At 38.7% G+C, this 16,430-nt stretch overlaps 1 protein-coding gene across 8 annotated transcripts in view; it reads left to right on the top strand.

Moving 5' to 3' along the window:
- WDFY4 (WDFY family member 4) overlaps positions 1–16,430 on the top strand; it is a 128,713-nt gene that overhangs the window by 14,677 nt on the left and 97,606 nt on the right. For 7 of the 8 annotated variants that reach the window (XM_071564296.1, XM_071564294.1, XM_071564293.1 and 4 more), the window contains 6 exons: positions 1,871–2,031; positions 2,393–2,845; positions 4,413–4,517; positions 5,351–5,541; positions 7,691–8,301; positions 12,324–12,417. In XM_071564296.1, coding sequence (XP_071420397.1) covers positions 1,871–2,031; positions 2,393–2,845; positions 4,413–4,517; positions 5,351–5,541; positions 7,691–8,301; positions 12,324–12,417 — 1,615 coding nt within the window. The remainder of the gene's footprint in view (positions 1–1,870; positions 2,032–2,392; positions 2,846–4,412; positions 4,518–5,350; positions 5,542–7,690; positions 8,302–12,323; positions 12,418–16,430) is intronic. The other variant, XM_071564298.1, reaches the window with a different exon arrangement.

Here is a 16,430-nt window from a genome sequence, read left to right as displayed (position 1 = left end):
TCCACGTTGATTCTCTGAGCCTGACAATCTGAGGCCTAGGTAAAACCACCACAAAAGCCTGTAATAAAGACCTTGATATTAGGTCTTTCATTGTTGTTTTTGGAAGGCAAGCAGTACATAACTTTTTCTACTGAAACCACAACAGAAAGAGAACAGCATAGGAGAAGTTAGTCTGCAGGTGGGATAGGGAACTTCCTGAACACAAGACAAAGGTTCTTCCTCAATTAATATTACAGGGAAGGTAGGTCAGAGACATTTGTCTCAGTTAAGGTGAACTGTTGATCCAGAAATGCAGTCAGCTAGGGAGGGAAACAGTATCTCCTTGCTGTGCAGAAACCAAAAAAAAACAAAAAACACCCAAACTTATGTCTGAAGTGTTTACATTCTTCAGAACCAAGATGAGCGTGAACATATGAGGAAAAAAACCCACTAGTTATCCTAATCAAAAGTACAAACCAGAATCTGCTACTCTTCTTGTCAGCTTGTGTTGTCTAACCAGTCTCTGAATTTGGTATGTCAAAACAGCACATTATGACTCTTCCTCAGAGACATAGAGGGGCTTTGTTTTTCTTTTCTTTGATATCATTTGAAGAGAGCATTTCCAGATATTTTTGCTTCCATTCTGGCTTTACCTATTTTTGTACTACTTCTACACTTGTGAGAATTCTGGTCCCTGAACAAAGACTGTGGTGGAGAGGGTGTTTTTTAATTTGGATGTAGAGGATTATAATTTGTATCATGAACTCGAAGATATCTGTGAGTACGATTTCTCATGATTTTTGAATGGCACAAAATTACTTATTTACAATTGGAAAAAAATCTTGTATCTTACTGGCTGTGTTTTCTTTAGTTACCAGAGATTGTCTAGCTTTTTCTTACAAATGAGCTGTGTTGAGATGCATATTTCTGATTAACCACAAAAGGGCTTGTAAGGGCTATGAGTGCTGTCATCTTTTTAACTGATGTAACTAGGCTGGAGAGACAGAAATAGCATACAGGTACTCAGGGCTTCAGGTTAGTTTCAGTTCCCAACATATACTGGCATAAAGGGATTGACAGAGTTTCTTTCCAGAGGGTTTGTATGACCAGATTTCCTCTTCTCTGATGTTTGGAATTTTTTTTAAGGTAAAAAGAATCTTGCTTATAATGTTCTTTCAGAGAGAGCTTTTGCTCTCTTTTTCTTTTTCTCTTTAGATGAAACCAGAACATTTTGCTTTCTTTTCTTCTGAGATTTTTCCAGCTTCCAGCATCAGTATCTTGCTCTGCCATTAACCCAATCCCAGATGCTGAGGTTTTCCTTAAGAATGGACCCATCTAAACATTACAGAAGAGGATGATGTGATGTGTCCTTTGACACTCACTTCAGTCCATGAACTATGGCAAATCTGGGGTTACAGTCCAAACTATTTCCTTGCGTAGGAGAGACATGCCATTATTGTGTGATTCACAAAGCTAATGCACAATATGTTTCTCTTCCTCAGATCTGAGATTTTTCTCGTATTTATCTCAGGTAGTAAGTTCCTTATCTTACCAACCATACTCCCATTTTTTAATAGGGCATGTCTGTTTTAATTTTTTGAACTCTCACAAAGTTTAAGTTTTTACTCCCCAAGTCAGACATTTTCTTTGAGATAGTTACTTTTTTTTAAAGGACACAAAATGGACTAAATTCCAATATTTATCTTCCTTTTCTTCAGAAGATTCTTAGTGTCACTTCAGTTTCCTGCAGTCTGTGGAACTCTGCTTCAGAACTCTACCATGGTGTGGAGTTACTGTATGTAGCTCCTATGTGCTCAGTGCCTGATGATATATCCAAAATGCTTGTATTACAAAGGTACCAACATATGACTGTCCCAAATTTTGTTTCCAGATGTGAGCGGTTGCAGCAAAGTGAAGGAAACCCCTATCTGGATGAGATCCTGCACATGCTGACTAGCCTTACAACCTGTGGAAAAACTGAACTAAAAGTTTCTGGCAATATTGTACATCCACAATTATCACACTTTGATATTGAATGGACACGGTCTTCTGGTACAGTATATGTATTTACATATATATGTACACACACACACATGTGGCTAGGTATAGTCAGGTCACAGAAAAATGGAGCTCTATTCATTTTGTGTGTTGATGTGGAGGAAGGAGTATGAGATGGTAACTTCTGATGTATGTGTTAATGCTGCAGTAGCCTGAATGCTTCCTAACATCAAACTGAAATGACCATGTCATCTGTAGGGTCTGATCCAAGGTCAAGAATATGCCTCCCAATCACATCCATCATGTCTGTTGCTCTTATTTACACTTTCAGACATGATTTAAAATTATAGTTATGGTACTTGCAGACTTAAATAGCATTCATGTAAAAATTATTTCACATGGTTTTATCCCACAGGAATGACAGTGAAAAACCTCCAGGCTTTTCAGGTGTTGCAGTCCATTTTCCAGAAAAGTAATGATCAGCACCTGTGTGGAAGAATCTTGGCAGCAATTGGTACCATATGGGCTTGGAACAGAGCGAACTTCTTTCTTCTGGAATGGACACTGCAACCTATCAGCCAATTTACTGACATAATCCATTTCAAACCACACCCAGTCCAAGTCCAGTTCTTCAGACTGGTGGAATCTATAGTCCTAGACCTATCCTATGTCCCCCATGAAATTTTGAAGAAGGTTCAGTATTTGATAAAGGAAAACATTGTGCCATTCTGCACCTTAACAGCTCTCCAGTGTCTTCTCAGCATGACCCAGAAGGACCTGTTATTCAGTGATATATTCCGTGACTCTGGGCTTTTAGGCCTACTGCTGGCACTTTTGAGAAAGCAAGCCAAGATCCTGAGGAAGTCAGGTACAACATAATGCCACTCACAATGACTTGTATTACTAAGGCAGATCAATAGGAATGAATAATCTCTTTCTACTGTAAATTTATGTATTTTATATACTGAGTAGCTAGATATTGTCTGCAAGCCAACTGGACTAAATTAATGACACATTATGCTGGGTTCTCTCAGAAATATTTGCTGTTTATTGTTCTGTCCACTAGCCTAAACAGTTCTGGGTTATTCTTCACTAGTGTATGATGAATTATTCTGAATGGTAACCTTCAGCCCATATTTTTAAACAGGTCTTAACTGAGGGTTCTCTAGGATGCCAGCTTAAGATTGGAGCAAGAAAGAGTTTTTCACAATGTATAGTTCCTCTACAAATAACATTTTAATCCTGAGTACTGCTGATGGAAAGTGGTTATTGAATTTTGGCCAGATTTTACACAAAATTACTACCACCCATTGTGATGTGATAAGAGTTATCTGCTAGTATAAAAAGAGGAAGGTAGTAGTCCTAGTATGGTAACTGTGGGGAACAGCTTACTTAGGAGACAGACTCACGTATTTAAAAGTTTATAGCTGCTAGTTTAAAGAAAGAAAAATGCAGAGAGCATTTTCTGTATTATATGAATTGGGAAATGTCTTTAAATTTCAGTGCAATAGTAATTTAGTAAAGGAGGAAAGACATAAGTAATAGGCATAACTTATGATGCAGCAAGTATAATTGAATTATTTATACACATTTCTTCCAAGCAACAGAAGGGACATGAATGTCACCAGAAGTTCTGCAGTCCAGACATCCATTACCTGCAAGAACACTTAGATTTGTATTCTTGGTATCAGAGAACTAGGGTTTTGTACAACAGTGTTTACATATGGATTGTTTTCAAGGTACTTGAAAACTTTCCTTCTGGTTATGAGCTGGTGCACAGGGGCCTTCTTTTGTCTTTGGATTCTATCACTGTTTTAGATAAATTGGTGATGTAAATTTTACCAAATGATCATGATGGAATGGCTATGTAATTTGTAAATGTAAGCAAACAGTGAAGGATGACAGGTGAAAAGACAGTCACTACTTCCCTCTCTTCGTTTCCAAAAATTTAGCCTGCAAATTTCAACTTTTAGATCCTGTCCTGTGCTGTCTAATCCTGTTTATCTTTGAACATGCAGGATATATCTGATCTTGACTTGTAGTTTAGGAATTTAATTACTCTGTGTTGCTATCATATTTTACCACTTCACAGCTCATAATCTGTAATATTCTTTAATTTGTGTGTGTTCCTATCAGCTATCACTAAAACACTAAATATACATCAGCTGGGAAGAGAAAACACTTTTAATGGTACTTGCTTCAGTTATGCAGGAGATGTGGGCTGCAGAGCACAGAATCCCACCTGTGTTTCACAGTCCCAGACTAGACACTCTTTGTATTTTGTTGCTTGTTTCAGGTTTCAAGTAGCCTGTAAGTAATATTTAAGAGAAAGCTAAAATTTGCTGGAGAACTGGCTTTCCATTTTGGTTTAATGTATTTTAGCTATGTTTATCCGTGTCTTATATATTGTATTATGACTTTTAATATACTGACAGCTGGAACTCATCTGCCTGGTCTGGAAGAAGGCACGGAGAAGGAATTAAATGCTGTAATGCTAAAGATGGTGGCTGCTCTTACAGTGAGGTCTGTAAGGAACACAGGTAAGAAAATACCTATGGCTGCATTACCTTTGAGATATTTAGTGGTAAATTGCCATGCTTTTAAGAAGCACCAGCAAATGTTCTTACTTTTGTGCTTCAATCAAAAGCAGAGGACAAAAGCTAGAAGTGTGGGGATAACAGTGTTACACTAGAAAGAAATACAACAAAGACGTTCTTCTCATCCTGCATAAAAAGTCTTATCCCAGTAGTCAGCTTTTTTCCTTCATCCATGTGGATCCTCCTGAAGTGTTTAAACAGAATACACAAACTTAGCTTGTGTGTACATGACTCCTGTGCATTGTTTGTTCATCCAGCTTTTGATTGGATCAGATGCATGCTGAGTAACACTTCTTCATTAGTATTGGCATACCTAAGAGGTCTGTGTATAGGAAATCTTATGGAAGATAGTAATACAGAAGTGAACTTGACTGAATACTGGAGTCCACTCACTTAATTCACTCTGGAATCCCAGAATCATCAGGTTTGCAGCATCTTACACAGTGTAAATATATTGCCAAATACCATCCAAAAGTTCCCTTCCTAAATTAAAGAGACATTCAAGGTAATAACTAGTAAGGTGTCTTTTTCTTTTCATTATTGTATTGGGAAGATGCCATCTCTGATGATTGGAAACCATGGTCATCCAGCTGTTTTATCTCTAGTTGTTCTTGTGCCATCCAGTAGTGTCATCTTTAGTTTAATGAACTGCTCTTTTTACCTGTCCTGCTGTATGTGTAGAAATGTGGCACTTTACAACAACACTGAAAATATGCCTGTGAAAACTACAAGCAAAGGATAGTTTAAGTAACAAATGATACCCTGTTTGTCCCTAGTTGTTCTGAAGGACTATGGAATGGTGCCATATATCAAGATATTTTTGGATGATGAGTGCTACAGGAGTGCTACTCTCAGCATCTTGGAGCAGCTATCAGTGATCAATTATGAAGAATATATGAGCATTATTATTGGGGCCCTCTGTTCTTCCACTCAAGGGGAACTGTCTCTGAAACAAGATCTGCTAAAGGTAATTAATGTGGCTCTCACTTCTGCATTGTTTTCTTCAAAACTTCCTTGGCTTTGTGGTAAATTGTTCTTAAACTGACCCCAGCACTGCCTTTTTATCAAGATGGTAAGTGCAGAATAAAAAAGAGCCATGGGCCGGCTCTTGATTATGGTAAATTGGGAACTTGGATTTTTAGGAATGCATGGATGGTCAACACCTTCACACAATTGAAAAACATCAGTGTTGTTAGCACTGATTTTAAAGTTTCACTCCACCTTCTCTACCAAATGTGAATGGAATTCACCTTTCAGCATAATAAAACAACTGCTTCTATGATAAAAGAACCATATTACTTAAACAAAAAACCAACAAAAATAGGAAAAAGTTTATAGCTTTGATTTGAAACAGTAAACTTTAACAATATCTGTGGAAAAGTTGAGTATGGTGTCCAAACTAATATGAAAATAAATGCAGCACCAGTGTCTAATTTTGACAAATGATAACTGTATTAAAGCATAATGTAAGCAAATGAATTTATTATCTTTATCTATTGGGACTGTGATTGTGTTACACACAAATTCAGATTGATTTGCTAATGTATATTTAGCTGTTAAAGTCTGAGCCCAAATGCAATTAACACTGCCATATTCCAGCATGGCACGTGGACAGTTTTGAAGAATAACAAATAATGGAACATGTGAAATAAATTCTGTTAACAGTAACTGAGTTAGGGAGTTTCCAGCAGACATCAGTTTTATAGATTCATGACAGAGGAATACTAACTCATAGGCGATTAAATTCTAACTGAGTTAGAGCTGGAGGAAATGTGTTTACTGTTGACCTTCTCTGAAATGTGTTAAAGCCATTCTGATAACTTCAACTCGAAGTTATTAAATTTACTCCCTGTTCAGAAGTCTCTGCCTGGTTTGATACATTACCATACAAAATTGAATGACAGTTATAGAGTTCCCCCTCCCTCTTCAGTTCTGGCAACCCTTCCTTACAGTCCTGGATCCTGTTATAGGAAGACACATTTTTGTTAGAAACTATTCTTCTTCAGGAGGATGTGAAATAAAGCTCTTTCATTGGATATCTCTTGGGAAACTCTATATGTACAATTAACACTTTCCAAAGTGAAATAGTGTGGCCTCAAATTTGAAAACTCCCTGATGCCCGTAGGAACATCATATTTACAAAATGAATTGTGCAACATTCCAAAAACTTGAGAGATCACATTCAAATACAGTAGACTGTTTCCTTGCAAGTTCCTTTTTTCTCACTAATTTTACTTCCACTGCTCTTAATAACTTTTCTAGATTTGTTTTAAAATGGCAAGCCCATAGCAATTGAAATTTACAAGTGATATAATTTGAGTTTTATGCATGTGTAATATTGTCAAGTGACACTGACTTATAACCTGCTTTAAGCCTGTTGAAGTTAGATAAAATATAGTTACTTCATTGTCTTGAGATATGACTTTCTATGTCCTTTTTTTTCCTCCAAACTGTTCTGCAAACTTTAAAAATACCTCAGCTGAGAAAAAGTATTATTATTGCTTTTCTTAATGAGGAGAGCCTGCTGCTTGCAGTATTCTTGGCATCACCCTGTGTCACTGCATTTTTGGAAAGGGCCTCCTAAGTCATATAAGAAAAAGTCAAGTGTGGCTTTTCACACATATTCAGACCTGCAGAAAGCCTTGCCTAAGGAGAGCTGGGCTTCCCTCTCAGTTTCTATATGAGGTTATTTACAATTGACTCTCTACTTTCATTTATTTAAGGCAAAGGCAGGTTTCTTGAGAGAGTCTGAGAAGACTGATAAAAGAATAGCCGAAGATATGAAACTACCTCTGGGCTAACTGACTCAGATATCTAATGCAGGAAATTGGATTTCTTGGCTTATTCATGTGAGCACTATTCCCTACCTGTCAGGCTGACTTCACAGATTGCTCCTGAGACTACATTCAAATCTTGGTTGTATGACTCATTGGATATATGGGGGAAGGGAGGGGGAGAAAAGTTGTATAGTAATCGCCTTTATTTTGACCAACATTTTTATTTCAAAGAGTGAAATTTCAGTGAAGGAATTTTGGTAACAAACTTGGAATTTTAAAATATTCTAAATTCCCTTGATTTAAGTGCTTCTTTTGCCTTCTTTCTTCTCAAATTTGTAGTCACTCTTGAGGATACTGGAAAGTCCCAAGAGCCACTCAGCTTTCAGAACCTGCAGTGGATTCAATGGGCTCCTGTCCCTCCTCTCAGACATGGAAGGTGCATTGCAGGACCCTCCATCTGGGCTGTGGGCAGCATTTGGACAGAATTGTATATTGGAGCTTGTTTTCTACACACTTCAGGGGATAACAGCAGCCCTGCACCTAGACCCTGTCAACAGTAACTTCTTCCAGAGGAGTGGTCTCTTTGAAAAGATGGCAGAGGATCTTGGATCACTTGGATGTTTCTGGACACAAGGGGAACGGCAAATTCCTCTGAGCCTTGAGAAGAAAAGGACATTTACAGAATTCTTGGATGCAGCTTTCTCTTCTTCAGAACCTTTCCCAATGTGGCTAAAGAACTGCTTATGGATTCTGAATTTTCTTGATCACATGGCCAAAGGAACCCTCCATCAGGAGAGCTACTTCAAGGAGAGAAAGCCAGAGACAGGAGAAGCATCAACAGATGATCAAGAGGGACCCCAAGGTCAAGAAAAGCATCCTGTTGCTTTTGAAAGACCAGCCAAAAAATTACCTGCCACAGCCTATAGGCTATGGGGAAACCCTGAAGAAAAGTAAGTTTTTATTTACTGAAGAAAATACAGTAGTAAGACTGGTATGGGCATTTTATGTGGTAGTGAACTGAGGTAAGATGTGATATAACCTGCCAAGAACAGACAAATCAGTGTCACAGTCCCAACTTCCAGGCTTCCAGGCAGCAGGAATCAACATTTTTGGAAAGGTAAATGATGATAAAAATTAGCGCATAAGCGTTTAGTGGAACTGTGGGACACAGAAACCCAAGACTTGCAGAGTTTGTGCTGAAGGTTCTGACACCTGCAATGTGACACCTGCAGCAATGAACTCTAAGAACAGAATTTCTGGGACTTGCAGCTTGTGCTTAGTGTCTGCTTAATCTGCCCCAATTAGTTTTGACTTTTTCAATTGTGTGGAAAGCTGCTTCTAGTCACCCAGTATGTTAAAAATAAAAGTTATTTTAAGTGCTCCCCAGTGCCATCTGTGTCCAAACATATGTGTGCAGGCACACTCTCACTCATTGACTCATGCTAAAATAGAGAAAATTGGAAAAGAAATAGTAATGCTACCTGCATCATTGAATGAAGGTTTATATCAAAATATATATCCTGTGTAGGAAGGAAAGACTATACCAGAAATGAGCATGGCTGTCAGCTGTGAATCTGTTCTGAATAACCTGCATTTCATAACTTGTGAGATCTTCTGTTCCTTCATTTTTCTGTAGCTTTATCCCAAATATCTCAGTCCTTTTATCAAAAATGCTTCTGGTTTGAGTTGAGCTCAAAAAGGCTAAGTTGATACGTGTGAGGTTCCTTTATCTCTTATTGTAGATTATTCCACTGTCATCTTGCAGGTTTAAAGACCAAGACATTAGGTCTGCCAGTTGTAACAGCAGTCACTGAAGTCAGCAGCATTTTTGTTCCCTGAGTACTGAGTCAGGCTGAGTAAGCATTTCTGGTTTTATATATATACATACATATATATATATGTATCTTATCTTGTTTGAAGCAACTAGAAAAATGTGCAATACATGTCTTTGTTCCTTGTGCAGCAGATTTTAAAGTAGTCATGAAGATGTTTGCTCTCTGTCACCACTCTGAATTACACTGGAAGCTTCTGGTTAGATACTCAATGCTGGGGAGAGGAGTCAATGGCTCTGGAAGAAGGAATCTCTTTCCAAAGCAGATCTTTGTAGCCCAGTTTGGGAGAACATGGGTCAGTGTGCAGAGAGTATATAGATGGTGGTAGGTGGGAGAAGTACATAGTCTGTTACTTAATTGTGTATATAAGGGAGGATAAGGGGAAAAGAGTGGTTCAGTGGCAATGCTGGGAAGGTATGGCTCTGTCTTCTAATTGTCTTTCTCAGGTCACTAGATCTGAAAGGTAAAGCAGGGCTTCTTACATCCTTGTATTGTTTTGGCTACTGAGCTGAGAGGCTGTGCAGTAATAGTGGAGAAATTAATCCTGTAAATTAGGATCCACTCAGATCTCAGTGTCTGTTTGGGGACCCTTTGGCTTTGGTTCTGGGATGTGAAGGCATAAGAGGAAGCCAGGTTAGCTGTAGGTGGCTGGAGATTGTCCATGAGAAGTGTATGTAAATACAGAAGAGGAACATGTACTGGAAAGCTGTCAATCTTCAGGCCACACAGCTTGCATCACTTTCAAGCAGTAAATTCTATTAAAATAAAAATAAGAAATCCAGTTCCCATAGTTTCTGCAAGCCTGTAGTTCCCCTGATTGAGCTTCCTCTCAGCTGTACTCCAAACTCACACTTCCCTCTGAAGAAGGCTTCACCCTGCAGCTATGCAGCTTAAAAGGAAGAACTTGAGTGCAGTCAGTGTAGATGGCCTGTGATGCTCCATCCTACAATCTATATTTAACATCCCAAAGTTAGCATTTTAATGTTGGATAATATTCTAGCCTCTTACACTGTCCTGTGGTCAATGATGCTGCGAGCTGCTGGACCATGGGAGAATTGACCCCATCATTTTCATCTGAAAAACAGCCCTCAGTGTTCCTGCTCCTGCAGTAATGTTTGAAACACCTTCTGTGAGAGATGGGGTTTCTAGTTTTCCTTTTGCTCCTGATGACCAGACATAGCTTGCTGCAAGCTGTGTTAACTGAGGCTGACCTCTCCTTGTGAGCGTAGCCCTTTGTGCTCACCGTGGCAGAATTGCTGCTGCTGCAACTGCTGTTACGACAGACTCATTGTGCCAATGGCTCTTCAAGCTCTTTGAGACATCTGATTTTGTCCCCAAACCCCCTTATTTACCTTATTTTTAAGTGGCACCCGGTGCAGAGCAGTTTTGTAATTCACACCATGGCACTGGTGAGGTAGATGGAGTGGAATCATGGGGCTGACCAGAGAGCCCTGGGGCAGGAGTGTGAGAGGTGAGATATTTGCAGGAGTGAGTTTGTAAGGAAGACAGCCTTTGTACTAAGGCCATAAAAACCACAGAGAAGGCTGGAGATCAGGTTTTATAATATTTTTAGAGATTTTTGACCAGGTTTGTTGCCCTTCTCTGGGTACACTTCAGTACCTCAATGTCTTTCTTGTAGTGTGGGGCCCAGAACTGGTACAGCACTCGATGTATGTCCTCACCAGTACCGAGTGCAGGGGAACCATCACGGCCCCAGCCCTGCTGGCCTTGGCTGGTTTTGATACAGGCCAGGATGCCATTGGCCCTCTTGGCCACTTGGACACGCTGCTAGCCCATGCTCAGCTGGATGTTGACCAGCACCCCAAGGTTGTTTCCAGACAGGCAGATTTTTAACCCCAATTTCAATCCCATTGATTTTAGTGAGTCTGGATTTTTCCTTTTAAAAACAGTTAGGGATTTGGGGAGAGATGGGAGGCGAGCATATTTTCAATGAATACTTTTTTCTTGTTTGACATTTAAAAACTCACCCACATTCATGTCAAGTACAGGTGCATGTATCCACACTGAAGCCACTGCTGCAATAACTCTTTAAACCAGATCTGATTTTGATTCTTTGCACATAAAATATTGCAAATGACCAGTTTGAAAAATCTTTCTTGAGGGTGCAGTAAGAATTCTTTGTCGCTGTGTGGCAGTGTGCTACACCTTACTCGTTGCTCTGAGCCTAACGGTGGGCAACAAACATGTTTAATTACAGTCTTCTCCTTTAGGTCCCTTGCAAAACCCTTTTTTTTTTTAATTTTTGTTGCTCACTCTTGTACTTCTACCCTTGTTTTGTACAGTGCATAAAACATATTTTACTTTATTTTGTTAGTTTAATGACTGTTAGATGTTGTCTTTGCTTTTCTTGTGAGTTCTGCTTGGGAAAGATGTTTCTGACTGTGTACATCACAATTCAAATTCAGAGGTGCACCAAGAAATGCTAATGGTACTCTGACCAGGTTGAGCCTGCAGTGCCTACACTAGAGCTACTGCTGTGCTGTGAATTCATCCTTGAGACATATCTGACCCCTAGCCTGCATCATGGCATAAGGGGATCATCTCTGTGGTGTCTCTGATACCTATTCCTTTCTGTGCCTGAACATACAAAGTTGATAAATGGCAAAACTGAATACTGGTGGGGAAGCACAGCTTTGTTTTACTAGTTTAGCAGATTCTGGTGTTGGAAGGGGAGGATGACATACTGATTTCATCAAGACTGTCTCATCTCTGCTTATTTCTGTAATGTTTTGAAGTACTGAAGTTACTGTATAACCCAAGTTACAAACTGCTGGAAAATAGAAAGCGTAACACTTTCTGGACTGATGCACCAGCTATTCCTGTAGTTGTCTCTTTTTTGTACTGCAAATATCCACTTTCAAAGTCAAATTTGTTTGAAGAGGCAGCTGCACATGTGCAGGAATATGCAGGTCCCTGAGACGTGAACTCATGAGCATGTGATGTCTTGTCTTTGTTACTCTGAGGAGGCTTCCAGCTGTTGCAGTTCATCTATATTGTTTGCTTAGTTTCAAATGCTGAGCCACGTTACTGCTAGGATTTAATGCTATACTCTGCTGGAACTTTGTTGGACCCTCTGCTGCTGTTAATGATAATTATGATGATGTGTCTTTTTACTGCAGGTTGGAAATGAGAGACTGCACCATTGTAAATCCAGGCGCTGTCTGTGTCATGGTCAGGTTGCTGCCAAAACTGTACAAAGATGGACATGCTCAGGTTAGTCTGAACATATCAAAGGACCATCTGAACAATATCTTCTGCTTTTGTGTATCTATTTCCAGGAATTGCTTACTCTTTGTAAATGTGTCAGTACTAGAATTTACCTAGAATACTCTCAGGAGGAATAGCACAAGTTTCACTGAATTCAGAGGTTAAGAACAACAAAGGCTCTTGGCTATCAGTTTGGCTAATTGTTCATACACCTGTCTCATGCAGTACATGGATTTGGGTCCAGGAATACTTATGGTAAAGGCACAGTGTAGAAATCCCTTGAAAATTGTTTAAAGTATTGCTAATAGACCTAGCAACCAGAACAGTCAGGCCCTTCAGACCTACTGGTCCATAAACTCCCAATGCAGCTTAGAACCTGTTTTGCTTTATCAAACCTTCCATATACACACCCACTCTGACTAAGTGTATTGCCTATATTGTGTCTGCTATTTGATCTATAATACTTGAATGGAACTATGGGAGGTGGGAGAGTAACTTACTGCTGGCACATCCCAACTCTGTTTAGTGAAACCAAGCCATCAACTAGTGAAATTACAGTAATTAATTTCTGGAAAACAAGTAAAACAGTTAATTGCATGAGAGTGTCATCAAGAAAGCAGAGTTGGCTCTAGGACCTGAGTTCTGTAGGAAAACCTCTCAGACACTCAGTAGATGGCAGTGTTCTTAAAAATATGAAGGACTAGAGCACAAGTTCCTGCAATTTCAGTTATGTATTTAAGTATGTTCATCTTTTCTTTCTTGCTTGCTCCTTTTTTTTTTTATTCAACAAGAAATGATTAGTGGTAGTGCTTGTTTAATATTGTTGTGGTGAATAGGATTACCTCACATGAAATGGGACTACTGTTATGCAAAGTCCTGACTCAGGCTCCAGCTAGGAGTTCAAAAGTGTCCTGAAGAGTTTTTCGTCAAATAATCCACAAAAAGGAAAGAGATAAAACAGAATTTTCCTGGCTGTTTGTTTTTAAAAGTAGGTGTGAAAATGAATAGTTCAGAGCTTGGGAAGCTCATTGATGCTGCCAGGTAGAGACAGAAAAGGCTGGACTTTAATCATAATATATACCACTGCATGAACCCTTGTGCAGTGAGATACTACTTGGAACAGAGGAGTCAGGTAATATCTGATGCAAAAAGTGGACTTCCATTTTTATTGAAGGGGAGCTACTTGGTAGAAGGAAAATAACCAAAGGAATTACTCTTTGGATAGATTATTCTATCCCAAACAGAGTACTATACTTTTTTTTTTTTTTTAGTGCAAGTGTTTGACAGCTATCAGAGATGAAACAACATCTCTGTGACTGGAGTTTTTTTGCTTCAGACTTTCACAAAAAAATCTGAAGGGGCTTCTTGCTCTGAATTTAATACTGAGTCAAATAGTAAATTGTTTAGGAGCAATTCTGGAGAAGAGACAGTAACTCCTCTCTTTTTGCTTGTTTTAGTACCATGATGGATATTTAAGGCTCAGGTATCCCAGAGTAATCTGGAAAAAATTTTAGAATCAGTTCAGGTCATGTGCAATTCCCTTGCTTTCACTGAACTGACAATGAGAAAGCACTGCTTTTACAGAACCATTAATGGTACTCAATAAAATTAATGTACTTTGATTCTCTCAGAGTTAATATCTACTTCCTGCCAATTTTGCAACTTCTCAGTGACCTTTGTCAGACCCAAGCAGTGATGGGCTGAGCAATGCTAAACCTGTCAGTATAGAAAAAACAGCAGTAGACAGTAAAACAGATGATTTTGCATCTCAACAATATCTTAATACTGTCTAGAATGAAAGTTAAAAGCTGAGGAAAATAGATTTGTGGCTGTATATTACCGGCATTTCTAGATATGGCAAAAAACAACAACAACAAAAACATTCAAATGTCATATGAGTATGAAAATTTGCTTAAAACTCTAAAGCGATCCAAGAGACAGTCTTGGAGTCAGTAAATTTTATTTAGAGGACATTGCTCATGTTCATGCCTATGACTACTACTAAGCTATTTTCCATCAGACTGCATAATGTTTGGCCAAACATAAGGTAGATTTTCATTTTATTAACATGCTGCCTGTTCAGCGATGAAAGATAGCATTGCACATGTTTCACAAACTAAGTAGAGACAGGTTAGCATATACTTTAGATATGTAGCCCAGGATATTCACTGGGTTTTTTCTACTTTAAAAAGAAAAAAGTTTCCTCCCAGACACATCCCATCCTTGCCTGCAATTTTGGAACTGTGGCTTTTAGGATTTCAGAGTGTCATGCCAGATGTCTCTCATTTGCGATGTCAGATAAGATCTCCTAGGTGTGACAAGCCTGAGTAAAGGAAAGGAAAGAACTCTTCCAAAAGGAATCAAAGCGTGATTCAGTTCTGTGTCATCATCTCAGTAGGTTTCTTGTGAGTACAGACAAGATAGAAATCCTCACATGATTAATGAGAGAAATGATCTATGCTTTTCTTAAATAATTACTGCTTCCACAGCTGGATTTGTCCTCTCTTTTAATCCATGTCTCTTCCATGATGAATTGCTGTCATACTCACTGTTGTGAAAGAAAAACAATGCCCATCAATAAGGATTTTGCATCTTTTGAAAAGACACTGCAGATGTCAACAGAGTAACATTTTTCAAGTATTTGTGTCTCTTAAAATGGAAAATTATTTCTGAACAGAAAAGGTCTCTGACATAGAAGACTGGGTGACATTAGAGATTAGTCTGCCTTTAGACTTGTATTACAGATGTTACTGGTAATGTCACAGTGAATTCCTAAATCGCTGCCAGAGCTTCATTCTCCTTTGCATTGTGCAGCTAGGACTTTGGGATAACAGAATGCAGAATAGACCAGAAATCTGGTAAGAGGAAGGAGATTATAAATACCCTGGCAGTGGCTCCTTCACCGTGGGCTGGTAGCTCAGGGTCAGGCTGTTCCCTGAGCACTTTCCTGCAGGCTTTTCCTTTTTCTTTTTTTTCCTCCCGTTTTTTTTACACTTTTTTCCCCCCCCATTTTTTTCCCCAGTTTTTCTCACCCCCTTTTTTCCTACCTCCTTTTTTCCCCACTCTCTTTTTCCCCCCTTTCTTGAACATAGCATAATAATCATGAGGATGAATAACACTGAATTAAATTCAGCTACCAAGTTTTGAAACTAGGGGCAGAATCTGGGAACTACTTAAGCAGATTGGGTAAATTGCTAGGTGACATTTTGCCCTTCAGACTCTGATTTGAGGCACAGCTCAACTGCATTCTAACTGCACCTTCAATATACTGATTCATGGGGCAAGTAATATGTGTTAGGAAAATCAATCCATGCATACAGAAACACACAGTATGGTTTCCTGGCCACCTTTAATATTTCCACTAAAATCTCATTTTACTGGAACAAACAACACATTTTATTCAAAACAAGGCAATATTGATACTGACAAAGCTGCTAAGCTAATGAAAACAATCCATTTTTTTCTATGCCATTATGCTTCTACTGAATTTATTTTGAAGTAAATCAGTTGTTTCACTTAGTCAAGATCTGCTTTGTCCTCTGTTTAGTTGTAGTTTTACACATCTTGATACTTACCTGCATATAGTCAGAAACAGAGTAAAATGTTAATTAAAAGATCCAAAAGTTGTAAGTGAGACTTTGAAAAACTGTAGCATTAAGTGCCTCTCTGAAAAATAGCCTAGTTCAGTCTAGTGGATGATTTCTGTATATAATGAGATGCACAGTGAAACTTGTGTCCCTGTCCTTCAGAGTCAAGAAAATGTTATCCAAAGAACTTGCCCTTCAGGTAAGAAAAATAGTAGTGGAGTTTGCAAAAACAGTATGTATGTTGCAATGGATATGCCAGTATTATTATTAAGTGTTGCCTCTGGAGACACTTTGAAAACAAATTGTTGATGCCTTTGAAATTGCCCTGTACTGGTTTTGTTTGGTTGGATGCAGAAGAGCTGAATTCCCCTTTATACTTAAGAAAAGCTGGCTTATGCTGAATCCAGTTGCTTCTCATTCATGTTATAAAAT

The sequence above is a fragment of the Pithys albifrons genome, chromosome 9 (assembly GCF_047495875.1).
Source record: "Pithys albifrons albifrons isolate INPA30051 chromosome 9, PitAlb_v1, whole genome shotgun sequence".
NCBI classification, from domain to species: Eukaryota; Metazoa; Chordata; class Aves; order Passeriformes; family Thamnophilidae; genus Pithys; species Pithys albifrons.
This window is presented reverse-complemented; position numbering and strand designations above follow the sequence as displayed.